At 44.0% G+C, this 22022-nt stretch overlaps 3 protein-coding genes across 7 annotated transcripts; all 3 read right to left on the reverse strand.

Annotated features, from left to right (window-relative positions):
- Positions 1-1005: 1005 nt before the first annotated feature.
- On the reverse strand, positions 1006-4739 carry cdk21 (cyclin-dependent kinase 21). Of its 4 annotated transcripts, XM_035398857.1 has the most exons (9): positions 4573-4739; positions 4016-4132; positions 3581-3823; positions 3245-3377; positions 2804-2971; positions 2389-2498; positions 1869-1919; positions 1651-1783; positions 1006-1449 (listed from the first exon to the last, which is right to left on the reverse strand). In XM_035398857.1, the coding sequence occupies exons 3-9, from the start codon at positions 3811-3813 to the stop codon at positions 1372-1374; spliced, it is 906 nt and encodes a 301-aa protein (XP_035254748.1). In that variant the 5' UTR covers positions 3814-3823; positions 4016-4132; positions 4573-4739; the 3' UTR covers positions 1006-1371. The 4 variants fall into 4 exon arrangements, with proteins under 4 accessions (XP_035254748.1, XP_035254749.1, XP_035254751.1 ...); XM_035398858.1 differs by lacking the exon at positions 4573-4739 and having other exon boundaries at positions 1006-1446; positions 4016-4519; XM_035398860.1 differs by lacking the exons at positions 1651-1783; positions 4573-4739 and having other exon boundaries at positions 1006-1446; positions 4016-4518.
- Positions 4740-6770: 2031 nt separating this feature from the next.
- LOC118217066 (all-trans-retinol 13,14-reductase-like) lies at positions 6771-17359 on the reverse strand. Its single transcript, XM_035398855.1, has 11 exons — positions 17057-17359; positions 16213-16395; positions 15375-15616; positions 13155-13356; positions 12487-12684; positions 11763-11882; positions 11177-11315; positions 8377-8486; positions 7846-8012; positions 7313-7472; positions 6771-7044 (listed from the first exon to the last, which is right to left on the reverse strand). Exons 1-11 carry the CDS (start codon positions 17214-17216, stop codon positions 6899-6901), a joined length of 1827 nt encoding a protein of 608 aa, XP_035254746.1. The 5' UTR covers positions 17217-17359; the 3' UTR covers positions 6771-6898.
- A 296-nt stretch (positions 17360-17655) lies between these two features.
- On the reverse strand, positions 17656-21394 carry LOC118217071 (cyclin-dependent kinase 4-like). Of its 2 annotated transcripts, XM_035398864.1 has the most exons (8): positions 21227-21394; positions 20670-20786; positions 20235-20477; positions 19899-20031; positions 19458-19625; positions 19047-19156; positions 18530-18580; positions 17656-18429 (listed from the first exon to the last, which is right to left on the reverse strand). In XM_035398864.1, the coding sequence occupies exons 3-8, from the start codon at positions 20465-20467 to the stop codon at positions 18363-18365; spliced, it is 762 nt and encodes a 253-aa protein (XP_035254755.1). In that variant the 5' UTR covers positions 20468-20477; positions 20670-20786; positions 21227-21394; the 3' UTR covers positions 17656-18362. The 2 variants fall into 2 exon arrangements, with proteins under 2 accessions (XP_035254755.1, XP_035254756.1); XM_035398865.1 differs by lacking the exon at positions 21227-21394 and having other exon boundaries at positions 17656-18426; positions 20670-21172.
- Positions 21395-22022: the final 628 nt, after the last annotated feature.

Here is a 22022-nt window from a genome sequence, read left to right on the forward strand (position 1 = left end):
ATTTACCTAAAATTAATTATAGGCTTATATTTACAGGTTTAGGCATACAACCTACATAAACACGAGAATATTCAATTTGGCAACGTGGTATTAACAGAGGAATTATTCCATCCACACTAACACGAATTAGCACGCAACAGCGCCACTTGTTGCTTATAGCGCGTATAATAGCGCAGCAAATGACTGCGTTTCCTTCGGTTCACTGAGGCCGACCTTAATAACGTGCCAAACGCTCTGAGTTTTTGTTTTGATTTGCAAATATGTTTAGTTCACGGGACGTCTGTGTACTTCCTTTTCGGTATCCTACCTCATGCGAAAACCAAGAGAATCGTAACAGATGGAAATCCAACACTCCAATGGCTTGCTCTGTGCATCCTTGCGTGAACTGCATAGGTCACGGTGCAAGCCAATCAAACCATCCAGGTACACAAACAGAACACGAAGCGATACGTGAACAAACATGCAAAACGCATCCTTTATTTTATTCAAAAACACTGTTGAGTGCCCCGTGCAACAGCCTTTAAAACCAACTCTCCAACAAACCAGAGCTGCTCGCGCAATTGTGTAAAATGTAAATAAAATAAGGTATTTCAAAATATTTTCATACATACGCGTTTACATAACCGTATATGAAAATAGGTATAAAGACGATTTATATTAGTAGCCGAATTACACAACAAAAAGTGCTTCATTGTAAAAACGCATTTTTTGTTTTGTTTCTTTTATTAAAAGCCCATCCAACAACAATACAAGACAGATATGAACAGTACAAACCCCTTAGCAGTCACCACAAACACACACCATGCACTCAAAACACAATGTGCTGGTGAATAAAAAACATTAATTTCATGAATATTTTGTAATGGTCACAACCTGCAGCAGCGTGGAATTTGACGTCATTATTACAATGTCCGTCCGTCTGGTTAATAATACCTGAGGTGATATCTTAAAGCAGCGCATCGTTACTGTATGAATATCTGCAAGTGGGGGTGGGGGGACGGGGGGGGGGGGGGGTTGGTGCAATTTGAATAATTTTCTTTCAGATGTCAAGAACTACAAATTCTACAAATGAGAAGGAAATGGACACTGAGCATTTGTTATGCATGATGGCTCAGACTCAGTCAGCTGTTCCTCTCCCAGGATACCGCTATTTTCGCCGTGCGGTTTCGGGCTCTCTCATTTCACATTATAAGATGCACCTTACGACACAAGGAATCCAAAGGAACTGGGAAAATCAGCACCCGCTCAATAATGGGTATTCAGTCAGCTGGGAAATCAAAGTTCAATTTCAGCAGAAAAACGTATTCTGTAGAGCTTGGCCCAGACCGGGGCACCGAACCCCCAGACTTCCGCCTCAGGCTCCGCCCCCCTTCAGGGTCCAGTCAGGAAAGAGTGGGCCAGCGCCCTGGAGGCTGAGATCCGCTTGGCGGGGTTGAACGCCAGACACTGCTGCGGGAAACACAAAAGGAGAACGTCAACTCGCCCTTCCTCCCAGACCGGTCAAACCGGTCAAAACGCAAGCCAGACGTTCCGACAAGAAAAAGCGAAATTTACAAAAGTACACTTCGCTGCAAACCGCGATATATATGGATCATACATACGTACATGCGGCGAGTCAGAAATGTTTAAAGTGTAACTATCTCAGCCTACGGTCAGTAGGTCGTTCTCCTGCAGGCTCAGGTTTGGGAGCAGCTGGGTGGACCGCGCGCCTGTTCCCCAGGATGAGGAGTACGGCAGGGGGCTCTCTGCTGGCCAGTCCTCCTCCTCGGGCAGGCCGATGACCCTGAAAGACACGAGATAAGAAGATTACGGGGACCTGCAGCGGCCGAGCGTCGCGGGGTGGGGGGCGGGCACGGGCCGATACTCACTCAAAGATATTCTGCAGCAGCCGCGCCTCGGAGAACTCGCGGAACAAGGGCCTGCGTGGGAGCGGGAGAAAACGCTATCTCACAAAAACACAGCTATTATCTCTCATGTTAGTCTTTAACAAGGGCATGTTGGACTCATGCCGCTTACAGGTGCTACTGTATAATCAACAGATGTGTCCATGTATGTTATCATTATTTTACCATGCGAGCCAGTCTCATGACACTTTCTATTTCATGTAAATTTAATTCACAACAAAGTTTTTCCATTTCTATTCTATTCTATTCAGCTACTAAACACATGGCAGGGGCCAGTTCAGGTACCACAATGTCCTGATACTGTTCCTGTATTGTTGTGAACCACACAAGGCCATGGTAAGGAATGCTAGTCTGCTAAAGAGCTTTTAACAGTTGCCTGGCTGCAGTTCCGGGTGCTTTCACTAGATGGCGCCCTTTGCCCTACAGTGATCATGGGCCAGCGTGCCTCAGCAGTGCTGGTGTGTGTGCGGTGGCCCGTACCTACCTGAGGAGGAAGAGCTCAGCGAAGATGCAGCCTGCGCTCCACATGTCCACAGAGGGCATGTACACAGAGTGCAGGAGCACCTCTGGGGCCCTGTACCACAGCGTCGCCACCTGCGTGCACGCACACACACACACACACGCACGCATGCACACATGCACACGCACACACATACAGCATTTAGACCCACCTGGGTATACATGCAATGCACACACAAACACCCACTAAACTTAAGCTCCACTAATTTTTGTTGTAAGCAAGACCATACCAAACTAAAAACAAGCAAGCCCTTCCCTTAGCTTTGTAACTGTTAATAAAATAAGCACTTACATGGTGAAAGTGAACAGAATGCATGGGATTACTAATGACACGTGAAAGCTTGGTATAATACTACAGTTAGAAACAGTTGTGAACTTACACAGGGCGTGAGAGCTATCTGATGGCTGTAGATTCGGGCCAGCCCAAAATCGGCGATCTTCACCTCCCCTCGGCTGCTGACCAGCACGTTGTCCGGCTTCAGGTCGCGGTGCACCAGCATGTTGGTGTGGAGAAAATCCAGCCCGGTCAACAGCTGACGCATCATATCCTGCAGGAAGCAGCACACGGTCACTGATTGAATATCTATACAGGTAACATATAATTAGATGATACAAAGCAACATCCACTGGCCCACAAAGCATAGGAAACCCTGGTCAAGTTAAAATTTTGTCAAAATACAGGTTATATACTGTAATGTAGGGTGTAAAATGTTCTAAATGGGGACTGCCAGCTCATGAATTAGTAAGGTTCTATTCAGCGTTGAGTAGACAGCTGCAGTACATTCGAGCCAAGCTGGGTTTAGATTAGAGGGAAGACTCACTTTAATTTTTTCCAGACTCAATCCGCTCGGTGGGGCTGACGCAAGGAACGTTGTCAAGTCTTGATCGATGTACTCAAAAACCAACGTTAAGTCCAAGGTTCGATTCCGTAGTCCGGCCGATACGTTTAGTAACCTACCGAAAGCGAACAACAGAGTTCTTGCATGATATATTTGCATGGCCTGTTAGCACAGTTAGCGTTTGCATATAAATAGCGTTACACCTCACTGAATACTTCATGGGGTCATGAAAGCATAATCAATTAACTTAGTAGTGAGTATCAGATCAGCAGATGCTGTAGTCTACACAGGACTAGACAGGGGTAGACAGCGGCTTACTTCACAATATTTGGGTGGTTGAAGCACTCAGTTTTTCGCAACAGCGCCACCTCCCGGATCATGAACGCAGGTATGCCGCTCTCCGGGTCGTTTGGTATATTCAGCTTCTTCAGTGCGACGAGGCGTTGCTTGTCCTTCGTCTCTCTGGCTTTGTACACTTTGCCATAGGCGCCCTCTCCGATTTCAACCAATATTTCATAATCACCGATACCAGTGCAGCTGTGGACGTCCATATTTTCCCAACTGCATCGAAAAATGACGCAAGGCATGGAACAGGTCTCAGTGCTTGGCTAGGTACCCGCCAAAGCGATTTTCCGTTTCAACCACCATTTGCACAGGACACTTTAACAATGTATGGCAACTAGGAAGCTGGCAGCTGTTAAACAGCACCGATCTATCAAAATACGGCATTTCGGTCTCAAACTTAAAACTTACATTTCTTGCTTGCTTCAGAAAAACTGTTTCAGGACGGAGAAGTTAACGTTATAATGGGTAGCTGGCCAACGCCTAGTCTCTATGCAGTCATCAAGCTCATTTTTGGTAGGCCAACTACTGAATGGAACACAAGATAGGCTTTTGTTAGCTGAACAAGCTAGATAATATTTCCAGGCAGTATGCTACTAGCTAGTTAATGCCGTACTAAAATTGTGTGGTAAACAAGTCTATATTTTGACTGAACAATTTTTAGGTTTAACATTGTCAGTAATGTAAAGTACATTATCTGAAACATGTTACAGTTACTATTGTTCTCATTGCAGACCAAGATCCACTTAGACTAGATAACTTCGCCTATCCATACATTTCCAAATCATAATTAGCTATATTTCAGCAACAGTAGCTAAACTGGCCTGCATTGACCAGATTTGCTACTGTAGGCAAAACCTATTGTAACAAGGCACTTATTTATAGCCTACTAATATGCGGAATTGTGTAACGTGATCATATTGTGTATATTCACATTGCCAATAATTGAAATGAAATGAAAATAATACCTGGGTAGAAAGCGCTGTCATTAATCTCAAGCTGGGTTTTGCTCGCCATTTACATGTGAAATGTGAAGCTCAAACTTCTTATTTTAAGCAAGATGAGAGTTCCTCAAGATGGTCATTGAGGATGCGCATGTACCGTTGCCATACCGTTGCAAAGGGCTCAGCTAATCAAATTTATCTCAATTTCCATCCTATCTGACAGGGGGGTTGCATGAGTCAGGACGTCACTTTCACGTGCTATATGCGTGCAAACCGTTCTGTTCCCACGCTCTTTTTTTCTTTTTCTTGAGTCACCTCATTAAAAATGTGACACTTCAATTGCTTGATATTGTTTTGATACCTATCTAACTGTAGGCTCAAGCTGGGAAAATATAATGCAATGGTAAATTTAAAATTGAGAATCCATTTTAGCCATCACTGTATTTAACAGTCTCTGTATTTAACACCCAACTATGCACGGGAAAACCATTCTCTAAACAGAAGTCTGATTTAAATGGGGATGAGACGGTGGAGTAGCTATGGTATTGCACACTTACAGAAAACATTCTTATCTAGCCAATAACAATAAAGAAAATAATTTTTAAAATAGAAAGTTATATAGGTCTACACCACACCACATTACTATCCCAAATTACACATAATGCAGCCATTTACACAAACCTCTTTCTTGCGATTCATGAAACACACCATTTTGACCACATGAATGAATAAAAACAGAATGCTAGTGGCACATTTACCAGGAAATCTAAGGAAGAGGAGAGGCATTGAAAGGACTATCCAGTGTTGCACCAAAACCTCCACTAAAGTTTTTACACTGATTAAAAAACCCACAGCAATGTTTTATGTAGTGTTTAATAGTAATGAGGAAGTTACTTGAAAGGTATTTAAAGAAAATAAGGTCAAGCACCACAGATATCCATTCAAACTAAAAGCCTTTAACCCTATTACAATGTACATCAACTTTGGTTCCCACAAAGACAAAGCAATGAATGAGGTTTGCAATCATCCATGACTGAATTCACAAATTATCAATGCAAACAAGTATCAAAAGCAAGGTTTGATAGAAATTTTGTTTGTTCAGGTTCTCCTTTGGTATATCCAAAAAACAATTCAGGTCTAAAATAAAATGTTCTATGTTACATTCCTCCAAGACTCACAGTAAAGCTTACACAAATTACAGAAGCCAAAATCAGGTACAGTATATGGGCACACAGGATTGGGCACATAGATCACGGCATGATGATCTGACCACATGACACATTCGGGTACAAATCTACAGATTTACCAAACTGCCACTCATTGGCTCCTCCCTTCCCATCAACCAATAAGCCGTCAGCTGATGAGTAACACATTGACTGTATTAAAGCTCTGCAAGGCCCCTTCTAGAAATGTGCATAGGTAGGGCTGGGCGATATCGATTGCCATCAGATTTGCTACAATAACAATTTTTTGGGTTATTTTTGATGCAGTAGGCCTACTTTTTATTTGTCCGGTTGTATCTGTTCTAATAGCTTGCATGTTGTTGGAATATATACAGCAATGCTCAGAATGACTCTGCCCATTGAAGAGGAAATGAGGTGGTCCGAGGTAAAATACTTTTATATTTAAGCTACAAGTGAACCATCTAATTTGTCTAATTTGTAATGCCTTTATCCATTATAGACTGGACATCCTCCTGACTTTAATAGAGCATTGTTTGATGTATATAGTGACCATTACCACACAGAATTTATAAAAATTGCAAAAACAATTTTAGGCTGTATTTCCAGGCCCTATGCATAAGGGAAACACAAAAAGTACATGCATTACCTGTGCCATTACCTACAAATAACATTTATGGTTCTTATTAAAAAATGTATACAAAATATATAGATATAAATTTGAATCCAATTTATAACTTGTTTGCTCTCTTGTTATAGATTAAAAAATAAGTGCTGAATGTAACTGCCATTAGTGCAGACCTCCCAACCTTAGGAAAATATTTTGAGTACCACAATAGTCAGTGTAACGCTTAGTTCACATGCTTTCGCAGCACTTCGCTTTGCACGCACACACAAGCCTTTCTTCATAATTCTAGTTTTGACTGTTAAAGTGATCTGGCAAAATTGTATAATTTGAGCTGATTCTAAAATATCACTTGCACTGCACTGGGCTATATTATGAAATACTTTCAAGTCAAAAGTTTGAGCACACCTGCTTAAAACAATTTTTTTTCATGATTAATATTTCATTATATGGTATGTGTGCTTATCCAAACCGATAACTATAAGTGAATTGCATTCACTTATTTAATAAAAATGGAAATAATTAATTTTTAAATTATTTCAGACTACAGCTTCTTCTTGTCATTGATGCTGTGGAGGCTCTTGGCCAGGGCGATGGCGTCGAGGTGCAGGTTCCGATGGAGGAGAACTGAGCCGCAGGTGAGGGCTCCAGCCAGCGCCCCCGCGAAACCGCACGCGAAGACGTCCTGACCTGCGCCAGGCACACGCACATGTGCACACACACACCCAGGAACACGCACAACACACACACACAAGGATGGGAGAATGTGTGACTAATTGCTCACGCGAAGGTGAGCTTTCAAACAATTCAAACGCACATCGGAAGGGACAACCTGGTATTTTCAATAACTGTCTTCCGAAATTAACCTTGCTGCTAAGAAGCTCACTGTTAGTTCTAGTGATCACTAGCTAGGAGACACACCTCACACTCACCTGACAGTTAGAGAACGCACACTCACCTGTAAGGTAGAGGTTCTTCAGCGGAGTCTGGGGCCGGATGGTGGCGCTGACAGCGGGGCTGAAGCGAACCGTGCTGTGGTCGCAGCCGTAGATTTCCCCGCGCGGAGCGCCGATGTAGTGCTGGTTCGTTATGGGAGTCCCGGCGTCGATGTACTCAATCTGGAAAAGAGCAGGAGGGGCATGGCATCGAGACTGGCTGGATTCATAGTGTCATTGATTTACATTCAGTCTGGTCAGATTCATAGTGCTATAAGGTTATATACAGTCCAGTCATATTCATAGTGCCATAAGGTTATATTCAGCCTGGTCAGATTCATAGTGCCATTAGGTTATATTCAGCCTGGTCAGATTCAGTGTCATATGGTTAGATTCAGTCTGGTCATATTCATAGTGCCATGAAGTTATATTCAGTCTGGTAGGATTCATAGTGTCATTAGGTTATATTCAGTCTGGTCAGTTTCATTTATAGTGGCATTAGGTTACATTCAGTCTGGTCAGACTCAGTACTGTAAGGTATTGGGGAATTTCTAACCCTGTCCTTTATGCAGGGGAAGATCTGGACCACCATGTCGACGACAGTGTTGATGAAGGCCTCCTTCAGCTGTTTGTAGTCCATGCCCCGGTTGGTCACCTTCCCGTCCTTCCACTCCTCAAACCACTCATAACTGGCGAAGGTGACCAGGCTCAGAGTGGACTTCCCTAGAGAAGAGAACAGAGTGTCACACCGTGGCTCATTCTACCCACCGTATCTCCGGTCTCGAACCGAAGAGTGAAAACACTGGCAGGGTCTGCAGCTTGCTTCTAAAATACTATTGGCACAGCTCAGGAAACACAAGAGAAACAAATTGGGCCAAGTCTTGCAGGGCTACAGGGTCTGCTGGTTTCAGCCCATCTGTTCTGTTTAGGTGTCTGATTGGGTAAAGGACACGCCTTGTATCCAAGACCTAATTGCTTTTCGAATTGAAAGTCTATTGCAGAGAACCGGCACACTGACCGTCCAGGACTTGTGTTTCACAGCCCTGTATTGGATGTAGTGATGGAGACATGGGTCTCATAGGTTCACCTGGCTGTCTTTCCTCCCACGTCGGGTCTTTGGCTGAGGGCGAAGCGACGAATAGCAAGGGTACCTTCTTGGCCGACTCCTCCCTGTTTCCATTCATATAGGCCTCTACCCTGTAATGGAGGAAGGCCTTAATGCTCTCAGCTCTGTGGGCGGGGCAGCCTTGCCGCTCAGGCCTGAAAACGCTTTTTTATACGAGCGCTCTGACATTATAGGGTTAAACAGCCTGCCAATCTGCAGGCCTGACTCCGCCCGCCGGCTAGGCTGCCCGCTTGCTTTCCGATTACAATACTCTAATATTATACCGCCAGTCAGAAACCAAGGGCTGGTTGGCAGGTAGCAGGATTGGCATTACAATGAATGTAAAAAAAGAAGCATAAATATTAATGGTGCACAAGTTATAAAAATAAAACTTAGCTCATAAAACTGCAGTGCATCATACTGTATCTTAACAATATACTATAATAGTCCTACCTATATATTTTTCTAACGAATGTGTCTATACAATTTTACAGCTCAACTAAACAGTAAAATGTACTTCCTGCCAGTTCACAAGCCTTTTGAAGGTAAGCAACTGAAACTTTTCTTTGGCGAACAGCATACAACCACATAATCAATACTTTCTCCAGGTTGGACTGCTTTGGGAGATATTTATTATCTTAAGAACCATAAAAATTAAGCCACTCTGTCATATATAGAATCACTAGGAAACCATGTTAGATATTGTTAGACGCAACAACGCATATTTGTTTTCTGCAGGTGATGGGTTGTGCATGTTTGCGATTCGCCACTTTCCCTAGATTTATTTTGGTGGCAGACTGAGGAGGTTTTAAATCAGGGGTGGGCAATTCCGGTGTGCATGCAGGTTTTTGTTTCCGCCAATTGCCCTTGGTAAATGAGCTGATTGACTGTGTAGACCAACACTGGTTCACTTGTAAATTAGATCACAGAAAAATGTTCCAGATAGGGACACAAGAACAGTCTTCGGCTGTCATTCACGTGCTTATCGAGGAATGAAGCAAAAATTTCAGATGGCATAAATGTTAGGGCATAATTGCATAATTAAGGCCAGAAGCTGGCATTGTAGGTTATTCAAGATATTACCAAAAACAGGTAAAATGACCGTTATCCCAGGAAGAAGCAGATCAGAAGTTCGTAGTAAAAACAGGAAGATTTATTACGCAGCCAGCTACGGGAACAACTCAGCGAGAAAGTTCAAAAAGGTATTGGTGGGTAATTCGTTTTTTACAGTTTTCAGTACATTGATATTTGCATATAGTGGAATTCTATTGTTGAAAGGGAGCACTGCCTCTGATTGGTGATAAGGGGCCGTGCTTCCTTCTGATTGGACCATTCAAATCCATAATGGTCATGGGGGTGGCCCTTCGTCCGGGACTTAGAATACACAAAACTGGGACTTAGAATACACAAAACTGTCTGTTTCCCAGCAGCATGAAAACCAGAAACAGGTACGGCCCTTGTTGCCCACCTCTGTTTTAAATGATGCGTTTGTGTACGTTACAGAAAGCTGGCTGATGGCCGACCTCGGGGGCTGACTCTAAGGGTGCGCACCATACGTAACAGCAGGCATTACGAGGTGAATGGCATATTATCACTGACGGTAACGATAGGATGGGTACACTGCTTACGTCATGCAGCTGATAAAACAGTTTGACACAGCATGCGATTCGGTACTGAGTAACCCTTCACGTGTATTCTTTTTCCACGTGGAACATTACTCAATACCAGGGAACTGGAACTGGAATGGATACGTGCTGTCTGTGCAGCACTAACGCTGCATAAGGCTCTAGTAGGCCTGCACACCTTCCAGACTGCGGTTTCAGCAAGGTTTCGGACAACGATTGGACCCATCTCCTTATATCTGAATTGCTTTAATAAAATGCAACATGGTAAATGGCTTTCAGAATATACACTCACCGGCCACTTTTTTAGGTATACGTATGCTCTTTGAGGTACCGTTGCCTTTCTATCAGCTCGAACCAGTCTGGCCATTCTCCTCTGACCTCTGCCATCAACAAGGCATTTTTGCCCAGAGAACTGCCGCTCACTGGATATTTTCTCTTTTTCTTTGTAAACCCTAGATATGTTTGTGCGTGAAAATCCCAGTAGATGAGCAGTTTCTGAAATACTCAAACCAGCCCGTCTGGCACCAACAACCATGCCACATTCAAAGTCACTTAAATCACCTTTCTTCCCCTCTCTGATGCTTGGTTTGAACTTCAGCAGATTGTCCTGACCATTTCTACATGCCCAAATGCATTGAGTTGCTACCACGTGATTGGCTGATTAGAAATTTGCGTTAACAAGCAGTTGAACCAGTGTACCTAATACAAGCATTGTAAGTTGCGTTCTCCCATGCCTTCATTTTGTTTGTCTAATAGAAGGGAAGGCATTACTAATCCTGGAGTGTCAGAGATGTTTTTGTTCCATCTGAGCTTGATTTCAGAGAACGATGGATCATTAAGGGTGTGATTCTTGATATTCAGAGCCTGAATGGTGTGAGTTCCTCCAGAACATGGTCATCTGCATTCATTAAGCCTGATAATGAACAGTTATGTGGTTATAGTTTTGGATGGAGCACAAATAAAGAATCTCTCTTCAGCTCCAAAACCAGGGTTGCCTACCCCTGTTTTAATTAATGAGTGTAAGGACAGGATTAATTCAAACAGACAAGGTAAATCACAAGATTTATGGGCTTTTCCAGATCAGGCCTGCAGTATTAAAGAGCTGTGATGTAATGAGGGTGTGTTTCTGCTTTGGAGAGCTGAGAGGGTGTGCTTACTGTTCGTCCAGGTTGTTCTCGGGGAAGATCCAGTGGTTGTCAGCTTTCAGGTCCAGCTCCTCCTTGGTGCCGTTTAGCCCGAGGAATATGCTTAGTCCCCCCAGTCCATTCTTCATCATACTCAACTGCGTCTGCACAGCTGCAAGGCCACAACAAGGCATAGCGTTACGCAGTGCAGCTTTACACAGCACAGCATTACACAGCACAGCGTTACACAGCTTAGTGTTACACACCACAGTGTTACACATTGCAGTGTTACACACCATAGGCTTACACAGCACAGCATTACACATGGCAACATTACATACCTTAGTGTTACACACCATAGCATTACACACCGCAACATTACACAGCACAGTGTTACACACTACAGCGCTACACACGGCAGTGTTACACACCATAACATTACACACCACAGCGTTACACACTGCAGTGTTACTCATTGCAGCATTACACACCGCAGCATTATTCACTGCAGTGTTACACACCATAGCGTTACACACCCCATAGACATGGCAAGGCCATAACTGCTGCCCGTGGCCGTGGTGCTAGCTGCTGCCAGTTAGAATGCCGGGGGCGCACTTACCAGGAAGAGCCTGTAGTTCCTTAGGTAGCAGCTGCTGGTACGTGTTGAAGAACCCAGCGTTGGAGATGACCTTGGGGGCATGTACGTGCACTTCCTCCTGACCCTTCATCACACTTACGCCTGAAACCCAAGAGGAAAAAACAAAGTAAAACGTCATCTCCACAGCTACTTCCCCCATTTTAAGGGCTGAAGTCGCACCCTTTGTCCCATTTTTAAGGGAAAGTGCTCGCATATTGCATTATGGTATACACAACACTTACCCAAAGAACACAAAAAGTGTGTGTGTTTATACGCACGGTGTATGTGTGTGTGTGAGAGAGAGACGGAGAGAGAGTGAGCCTGATATGTGGCATGGCAGACAGGTAGAACTATCTCACCAGGCACTGAGGCTACAAGGCTAATTAATATATCCTCTCTGTCCCTCTGTGTGTGTGTGAGTGAGTGAGTGAAAGAGAAAGAGAGAGAAATTAGACTGCTCTAACCGTCACAGAGGGTAGAGCAGTCTCAGCATCTATTGTGCTGAGAAATGTCAAAATAAATCATCCCACATAATTACTCTGTAATGTTTTTAACAGAAAACAGCAAGACGCTGTCCTCTGGTATGACATACAGTAGCAAACGTTACTACGCCTGCGTAGGGAGTTTACGACCCCGGGACACTGTGGGGGACGGAGTGTCACGTCGTGGACAAACGAGCCCGTCGTGAACGATGCCGTCGCTTTACCGTACGCTTCTCCGGCCTCGTTGAACAGGATGCGGTTCACCGGAGCGCGGACCAGCACCGCCCCCCCAGCCTTCTCGATGGTGGGGATCATGTGGTAGGCGATCTCGCTGGCGCCCCCCTTGGGGTACCAGGCACCGTTCAGGTAGTGGCACACCAGGAGACTGTGCATGGAGAAGCTGGCATACTTCGGGATGTTTCCTGGAAAACACGCAACAATCGTCAGCATGAGACTGGAAACGGCAAATACTGTTACACACAGAGGGAGGCACAGAGGAGGACATGAGATATGGTGACTGGTATGGCTATTGCTATTTTTCTGAACTATTACTACTACCACTATTACTATTAATATCATTATTACTATTACTACTAATATAATTACTATGCGTTTGCCAAGGAGATGGCTTTATCCAAAGTGACTTTTTTATTGCTAAAACTGGATTTCATTTTAGTTTTAGGCCTTGATCAAGACCATAATGACAGCTGCACACCTGGGAATAGAACCAGCAACCTCTGTGTCAGTCCAATTCCCTAACCATCATAATACATGAGATTTAAATTTCTCATGACTTGCTTCTCAGCGTAATAACAAAACTTTAACATTACATTCTATTAGTGTCGCGTAGAGCAACACATAATGAGTGTGACTGAAACATGTGACATCATACCATAAGTGCCGAACATGTAACAGAAGACTGCCCTCAGGTCCTGGTTGTCCGTCAGCTCGTTCACCACTTCAGTCAGACTGCGCGAGGCGTATCTGAAGAATGGAGAGAGCCGACTGGCCAGGCCAGTGTATACCAGGAAATTGGCCAGGGGAAGTGGGAGGAGCTTCAGCAGTACCAGGAACCAAACACCACGGCCGGCTTTCTGCAAAACACGCCCACCACAGACCCACCTGAGTCAGAGCTGCCATCACTACTAACCATGCCATGCTGGCAATTAATATTAATTATGAATAAAAAGGAAGCAGGAGTTTTAGCAACAGCAATTTTCATTCAGATGTCACTTGTATCCTCACACTATGCAAGGAATGACACTCGAGCTTGTGATCTTGATAATTCACCAGGCACCTCTTTACTGGCTTAAAGGAGTACCATGGTGATTTTCACACTTTCTCGGTTTTATGTGCTATTTGCACAAGAGGCATTGAAGAAACACAATGAGTAAAGTATTAAATATGTCCGTTCTGTATTTTTGGAGAAATATGCGTTTTAAATTTATCGTCCTATTTTCAACCGGTTGAGAAAGTTGTCAATTTGGTGCGTAACGAACACAGTAATCACTCCTTTTCACGCCCCGTAAACCCATGGATAACTCGAGACCCATAGTTTGCGCCGCTGGCTTACAGGCAAGACAATGCAAATATTTGACTAACGTTAGGTTCACTTAAATTAGAGTGCCTTTTAAGGACTATTAGATTATTTCTGGTTATATTCATTTAGCTAGCTAACGTTAGGTAGTTTGCTTTCATAAGGAAATGTTATTGATAACGTTAGCTAGCTAGTTTGCTTTTGTGAGGGCGTTATAGTTGTGCTTTTATCTTAACTTGGCTAGCTAGATAGCAAAAATTATAATTGGATATAAGTCAACATCCTTACCTTAGCTATCTATGGATACTTGATATACTACTAAGCTAGCTAGCTTGTGAAAAGTCTCCCAAAAATAGCACGTATCATGGGGGTGGCTATGGTAACGGGGCACGGTCTGTCAATCATAGCTAACTGACAGTTCTCATTACCACGCCCAGACAGTTCGGGTGAACTTTTGTAGTGGGAAATTTAGGCTTAGAAAAATACGTTTTAAAGTACATTGAAATGACTGAATAATAAAAAAAATATGCACATTTGTTTTGTTGTTGCCTAAAGACAACTGGGAAGTGTCACGTTCAACCACCATGTTACTCCTTTAAAAAAAACGTGATCTGTGAAAACAAACATTTTTATTGTAGCAATTAAATGTGAAATCAATCTTTATTAACAAACAACATCCATAACCAAATCACATCAAACATTTGTAAGAAACTGTGTTTGTATAGGCTGTATAACGTAAAAGCTGATGGCATTTGTTTTCATCTGTGCAATTTCGATAAATGAGCCACCAAGTAACCAAACAATCAAAGCAATAAATTTGCACAACTTGATAAGAAATGAATACGACTCTGCCCAATAGCCTCTTGTGTTGATGACATCACAGTGTCAGCCCACACACACGACTGAAGCAAAGGCCAACAGTCCAGTGCACATGACTCAGTGAAAACGGTGTTCTCTGGCACTACGGTAAGGGGAGCGAACTGCGACCCACAGTCTGACTGTTGCACAGACTGACCGAGCCAGCACACGAGCCGGAGCTGAACATGGCTGGCCCGGCTCCAGCATGAATGTTTTTCTACCGTATCACCCGAAAACCAGGTCTGTTGCCAACGATGTCCACAGGCAGCGCTGGCGGATCAAAATGGCCGGCGACACATTCCCTGTAAATTTAATGTGGTCCAATAAAAACGCTGCACAGATTGCGTTACCATCCTGGTCAGATGTGATCACTACTGAGTGATGGTAGCGTGTGTATCTGCATTTGCCTTCTCAGTCTTCACGACCAGCACAGACAGACGTCAGTTCCTTCCACTGTTCTTTTTAGTAGGGCAGAAGCAGACTACAATCGGTTGCATTGTGTTGGGGGCACAACATGAGCGAAAAGCTAATGGAAAACAACCCGGAACATAGGCTTCCATTGTGGCAGTATAGCAACTGCCAGGGGCACATCACTGCCTCACACACCGGTCCTCTGCCTTCAAGCCATTCAGACTCCCTCAGTAATGCAACACAGTCACCCACTCGGCAGTGTTTAGAGGACAGCTGATCTGATCTGTGGCGTTTTGCAAGCAGTACCATGATGAGCTCCATGTACTTGTCGATGGCCTTCTCCTCCCCGGGAAAGCACCTCTTCAGCTCCTTCAGGAAGCGGTCCTGGCCGCTGTAGATGGGGTATACCCGTCTGTTCTCGGGGGGGCCCAGCACCACCTTGTCGAAGGGGTTTTCCAGGGGCACCCACTGCAGCTGCCCGTTGGTCAGCTGGTCAATCATGCAGCGAAAAGGCTTGTGATTAAGCAAGTCCCCGATGTAGTGGATACCTGTAGACCAACAGGGGCCTCTGTCAGCACAGTGCACATACGAGTAAAGCGGAATCATAAAACAAGTGGGGGTTCCAATGTAGTGGGAAAGTTCAAAAAGATTATTATTGGTCAGACAGGTGCAAAAAGAGTCCTAAAAATAAAGGGTCTTCAGTTTGCAAAGTGACTGCATCAACCGCTCCCCCTGTAGGTCTAGCCCTTTGTTCTAAGGTATATGATTGCGTTAGTAATTAAATGCAATCCTTGGCTGTCAGTGTGATGAGAGTTTTATCAACATATAACACAGGTTCTGGTGCCAAGGCGATTCATTTTCGCCATAATTTTTCATAGCACATTCAAATCGAACTTAGTATTCAAGAATCCTGTCTGTAAGTTATATGTGTATGCATGAAATAAACAATTCTAATAATAATGTTAAAATTAATTGAAATACAAGTTAAATCCCTGCAGGCCACATGGTGGAGACAAACTGGTGGCCCTAGCTATAGGCTACTGATTTTTTAAAAAGTAGGCAGATGAATTGAAGATGTTAAAACAAGGGAAAGGGGATGGGAGGTGTTAAGTCAGTGTGGAAAGCACGGCCACAGCGGGCTCACCAACGTCAAACTCGAAGCCTTTCTCCGTGAAGGTGTGGCAGCAGCCACCGGCGCGGTCATGTTGCTCCAGGACCAGAACTCGTTTCCCAACCTTGGCGAGAAGCACCGCAAGCCCCAACCCACCGATCCCACTACCGATCACAATGGCATCCAGGTTCTCCGGCACCTTGCTGGCTAGAAATCCTGGAAGTTAAGAGCGAGACTTCTTATTAGAGACCAGGGTGTGCCGATTTTGCAACAGTGAGCATGGTGACAGTAAGCAAACAAACAGCAAACAAATAACAAACATCCGCGACCGCACACGCGCATGCATCCGTGTGTGTGCATCCACACGCACACATCCTGACCTCTTCTTTTGGTTACTCACCTCTACCTTCGGTCATGACCTACGTCCATGCCAAATTTCAGCCTCTTGGGGCAAAAACTATGGCAGCTAGGGGGTGGGACACTTTTTGTGGACCAACCGAGCGACAGACAGAGCTAGAGCCGCGGTCGTAGCAAAAAACGCAACCTGAAATCGTTCGCTTCACCCAGTAGGAGCATACGCAGTTTCCTATCTCAGTTTGGTATTTGACATGATAGCTGCTGCACTTGAAAAAACCATAAATTGTAGTCGGCTGGGGAATATGCTGCAGAAAATCGGGTGCTAATTAACGTAGCTATAGAACCATCGATTCACAACAGTGCCCTTTAAAATAGACCCTGTGTTAGAGCATAACTTCAACATCAAAATCTAAGATTAGATATTTTCTGCAATATATTCACTCTGCAGTAATGCTGTAAAATATTTTGCAAGCTACACTCGGGGCAACCGCGTTGATAGGCACTAGATTCAGAAACTCACCTTGCTTGAGAACTTTATTTTTTTCTTTCTTATCCGTGACCAGCGGTTTCACCGGCTCTCGAGTATCAACACCAAACGGATTAGGTCCTTTCTTTCTTGTTACATATTTTAACAGAAAAACAACTAAAGCCACAGAAATGATCACCACGGAGATCCACATTGTTGCAGCAGTAGCTGACAGCGCGTAGTGCTGATAGAAATCACTTCCGCGGTCTGCCGTAAACCCCACGTACACCACCCTCCAGATGCAAGCTTCAGCCTTTGTGCCTGTACACTAGCTCGATGGTTATGTAATGGTTATGTAGTCAGACCACCTTGCACCCACAACTGCCCTGAGATGTCTGCACTCAGTCCAGTGGCAAGCAGACAAGGTCAAAGGTCAAAGGTCTTGAACCAACCACATCTCCACCGAACGAGAAAATGTGCCTTTAAAACCAACTCTTCAACAAACCAGAGCTGCTCGCGCAATTGTGTAAAATGTAAATAAAATAAGGTATTTTAAAATATTTTCATACATACGCGTTTACATAACCGTATATGAAAATAGGTATAAAGACGATTTATATTAGTAGCCGAATTACACAACAAAAAGTGCTTCATTGTAAAAACTTATTTTTTGTTTTATTTCTCCTTTTATTAAAAGCCCATCCAACAACAATACAAGACAGATATGAACAGTACAAACCCCTTAGCAGTCACCACAAACACACACCATGCACTCAAAACACAATGTGCTGGTGAATAAAAAACATTAATTTCATGAATATTTTGTAATGGTCACAACCTGCAGCAGCGTGGAATTTGACGTCATTATTACAATGTCCATCCGTCTGGTATCATTCGTTAATAATACCTGAGGTGATATCTTAAAGCAGCGCATCGTTACTGTATGAATATCTGCAAGTGGGGGTGGGGGGACGGGGGGAGCTTGGTGCAATTTGAATAATTTTCTTTCAGATGTCAAGAACTACAAAGAACTACAAATTCTACAAATGAGAAGGAAATGAACACTGAGCATTTGTTATGCATGATGGCTCAGACTCAGTCAGCTGTTCCTCTCCCAGGATACCGCTATTTTCGCCGTGCGGTTCCGGGCTCTCTCATTTCACATTATAAGATGCACCTTACGACACAAGGAATCCAAAGGAACTGGGAAAATCAGCACCTGCTCAATAATGGGTATTCAGTCAGCTGGGAAATCAAAGTTCAATTTCAGCAGAAAAACTTATTCTGTAGAGCTTGGCCCAGACCGGGGCACCGCACCCCCAGATTTCCGCCTCAGGCTCCGCCCCCCTTCAGGGTCCAGTCAGGAAAGAGTGGGCCAGCGCCCTGGAGGCCGAGATCCGCTTGGCGGGGTTGAACGCCAGACACTGCTGCGGGAAACACAAAAGGAGAACGTCAACTCGCCCTTGAACGGGGACCTGCAGCGGCCGAGCGTCGCGGGGTGGGGGGCGGGCACGGGCCGATACTCACTCAAAGATATTCTGCAGCAGCCGCGCCTCGGAGAACTCGCGGAACAAGGGCCTGCGTGGGAGCGGGAGAAAACGCTATCTCACAAAAACACAGCTATTATCTCTCATGTTAGTCTTTAACAAGGGCATGTTGGACTCATGTCGCTTACAGGTGCTACTGTATAATCAACAGATGTGTCCATGTATGTTATTATTTTACCATGCAAGCCAGTCTCATGACACTTTCCATTTCATGTAAATTTAATTCACAACAAAGTTTTTCTATTTCTATTCTATTCTATTCAGCTACTAAACACATGGCAGGGGCCAGTTCAGGTACCACAATGTCCTGATACTGTTCCTGTATTGTTGTGAACCACACAAGGCCATGGTAAGGAATGCTAGTCTGCTAAAGAGCTTTTAACAGTTGCCTGACTGCAGTTCCTGGTGCTTTCACTAGATGGCGCCCTTTGCCCTACAGTGATCATGGGCCAGCGTGCCTCAGCAGTGCTGGTGTGTGTGCAGTGGCCCGTCCCTACCTGAGGAGGAAGAGCTCAGCGAAGATGCAGCCTGCGCTCCACATGTCCACAGAGGGCATGTACACAGAGTGCAGGAGCACCTCTGGGGCCCTGTACCACAGCGTCGCCACCTGCGTGCACGCACACACACACACGCACGCATGCACACATGCACACGCACACACATACAGCATTTAGACCCACCTGGGTATACATGCAATGCACACACAAACACCCACTAAACTTAAGCTCCACTAATTTTTGTTGTAAGCAAGACCATACCAAACTAAAAACAAGCAAGCCCTTCCCTTAGCTTTGTAACTGTTAATAAAATAAGCACTTACATGGTGAAAGTGAACAGAATGCATGGGATTACTAATGACACGTGAAAGCTTGGTATAATACTACAGTTAGAAACAGTTGTGAACTTACACAGGGCGTGAGAGCTATCTGATGGCTGTAGATTCGGGCCAGCCCAAAATCGGCGATCTTCACCTCCCCTCGGCTGCTGACCAGCACGTTGTCCGGCTTCAGGTCGCGGTGCACCAGCATGTTGGTGTGGAGAAAATCCAGCCCGGTCAACAGCTGACGCATCATATCCTGCAGGAAGCAGCACACGGTCACTGATTGAATATCTATACAGGTAACATATAATTAGATGATACAAAGCAACATCCACTGGCCCACAAAGCATAGGAAACCCTGGTCAAGTTAAAATTTTGTCAAAATACAGGTTATATACTGTAATGTAGGGTGTAAAATGTTCTAAATGGGGACTGCCAGCTCATGAATTAGTAAGGTTCTATTCAGCGTTGAGTAGACAGCTGCAGTACATTCGAGCCAAGCTGGGTTTAGATTAGAGGGAAGACTCACTTTAATTTTTTCCAGACTCAATCCGCTCGGTGGGGCTGACGCAAGGAACGTTGTCAAGTCTTGATCGATGTACTCAAAAACCAACGTTAAGTCCAAGGTTCGATTCCGTAGTCCGGCCGATACGTTTAGTAACCTACCGAAAGCGAACAACAGAGTTCTTGCATGATATATTTGCATGGCCTGTTAGCACAGTTAGCGTTTGCATATAAATAGCGTTACACCTCACTGAATACTTCATGGGGTCATGAAAGCATAATCAATTAACTTAGTAGTGAGTATCAGATCAGCAGATGCTGTAGTCTACACAGGACTAGACAGGGGTAGACAGCGGCTTACTTCACAATATTTGGGTGGTTGAAGCACTCAGTTTTTCGCAACAGCGCCACCTCCCGGATCATGAACGCAGGTATGCCGCTCTCCGGGTCGTTTGGTATATTCAGCTTCTTCAGTGCGACGAGGCGTTGCTTGTCCTTCGTCTCTCTGGCTTTGTACACTTTGCCATAGGCGCCCTCTCCGATTTCAACCAATATTTCATAATCACCGATACCAGTGCAGCTGTGGACGTCCATATTTTCCCAACTGCATCGAAAAATGACGCAAGGCATGGAACAGGTCTCAGTGCTTGGCTAGGTACCCGCCAAAGCGATTTTCCGTTTCAACCACCATTTGCACAGGACACTTTAACAATGTATGGCAACTAGGAAGCTGGCAGCTGTTAAACAGCACCGATCTATCAAAATACGGCATTTCGGTCTCAAACTTAAAACTTACATTTCTTGCTTGCTTCAGAAAAACTGTTTCAGGACGGAGAAGTTAACGTTATAATGGGTAGCTGGCCAACGCCTAGTCTCTATGCAGTCATCAAGCTCATTTTTGGTAGGCCAACTACTGAATGGAACACAAGATAGGCTTTTGTTAGCTGAACAAGCTAGATAATATTTCCAGGCAGTATGCTACTAGCTAGTTAATGCCGTACTAAAATTGTGTGGTAAACAAGTCTATATTTTGACTGAACAATTTTTAGGTTTAACATTGTCAGTAATGTAAAGTACATTATCTGAAACATGTTACAGTTACTATTGTTCTCATTGCAGACCAAGATCCACTTAGACTAGATAACTTCGCCTATCCATACATTTCCAAATCATAATTAGCTATATTTCAGCAACAGTAGCTAAACTGGCCTGCATTGACCAGATTTGCTACTGTAGGCAAAACCTATTGTAACAAGGCACTTATTTATAGCCTACTAATATGCGGAATTGTGTAACGTGATCATATTGTGTATATTCACATTGCCAATAATTGAAATGAAATGAAAATAATACCTGGGTAGAAAGCGCTGTCATTAATCTCAAGCTGGGTTTTGCTCGCCATTTACATGTGAAATGTGAAGCTCAAACTTCTTATTTTAAGCAAGATGAGAGTTCCTCAAGATGGTCATTGAGGATGCGCATGTACCGTTGCCATACCGTTGCAAAGGGCTCAGCTAATCAAATTTATCTCAATTTCCATCCTATCTGACAGGGGGGTTGCATGAGTCAGGACGTCACTTTCACGTGCTATATGCGTGCAAACCGTTCTGTTCCCACGCTCTTTTTTTCTTTTTCTTGAGTCACCTCATTAAAAATGTGACACTTCAATTGCTTGATATTGTTTTGATACCTATCTAACTGTAGGCTCAAGCTGGGAAAATATAATGCAATGGTAAATTTAAAATTGAGAATCCATTTTAGCCATCACTGTATTTAACAGTCTCTGTATTTAACACCCAACTATGCACGGGAAAACCATTCTCTAAACAGAAGTCTGATTTAAATGGGGATGAGACGGTGGAGTAGCTATGGTATTGCACACTTACAGAAAACATTCTTATCTAGCCAATAACAATAAAGAAAATAATTTTTAAAAATAGAAAGTTATATAGGTCTACACCACACCACATTACTATCCCAAATTACACATAATGCAGCCATTTACACAAACCTCTTTCTTGCGATTCATGAAACACACCATTTTGACCACATGAATGAATAAAAACAGAATGCTAGTGGCACATTTACCAGGAAATCTAAGGAAGAGGAGAGGCATTGAAAGGACTATCCAGTGTTGCACCAAAACCTC

The sequence above is a fragment of the Anguilla anguilla genome, chromosome 17, assembly GCF_013347855.1.
Source record: "Anguilla anguilla isolate fAngAng1 chromosome 17, fAngAng1.pri, whole genome shotgun sequence".
NCBI lineage: Eukaryota > Metazoa > Chordata > Actinopteri > Anguilliformes > Anguillidae > Anguilla > Anguilla anguilla.

Excerpts from the sequence above, each read along its gene's own strand:
- cdk21 (XM_035398857.1), bottom strand. The coding sequence starts at position 3,813 with ATGGACGTCCACAGCTGCACTGGTATCGGTGATTATGAAATATTGGTT. Across the intron at positions 3,378-3,580 it reads AACCACCCAAATATTGTGAA|GTTACTAAACGTATCGGCCG; the intron begins GTAAGCCGCTGT and ends CGCTTTCGGTAG. Across the intron at positions 1,784-1,868 it reads CTGCTGCAGAATATCTTTGA|GGTCATCGGCCTGCCCGAGG; the intron begins GTGAGTATCGGC and ends CGTGTCTTTCAG.
- LOC118217066 (XM_035398855.1), bottom strand. The coding sequence starts at position 17,216 with ATGTGGATCTCCGTGGTGATCATTTCTGTGGCTTTAGTTGTTTTTCTG. Across the intron at positions 8,487-11,176 it reads GAGAACAACCTGGACGAACA|GGTAGAGGCCTATATGAATG; the intron begins GTAAGCACACCC and ends CCTCCATTACAG. Across the intron at positions 7,473-7,845 it reads TCCCCTGCATAAAGGACAGG|ATTGAGTACATCGACGCCGG; the intron begins GTTAGAAATTCC and ends GCTCTTTTCCAG.
- LOC118217071 (XM_035398864.1), bottom strand. The coding sequence starts at position 20,467 with ATGGACGTCCACAGCTGCACTGGTATCGGTGATTATGAAATATTGGTT. Across the intron at positions 19,626-19,898 it reads TGAGTCTGGAAAAAATTAAA|GATATGATGCGTCAGCTGTT; the intron begins GTGAGTCTTCCC and ends TGCTTCCTGCAG. Across the intron at positions 18,581-19,046 it reads GCTGAGCTCTTCCTCCTCAG|GCCCTTGTTCCGCGAGTTCT; the intron begins GTAGGGACGGGC and ends GCTCCCACGCAG.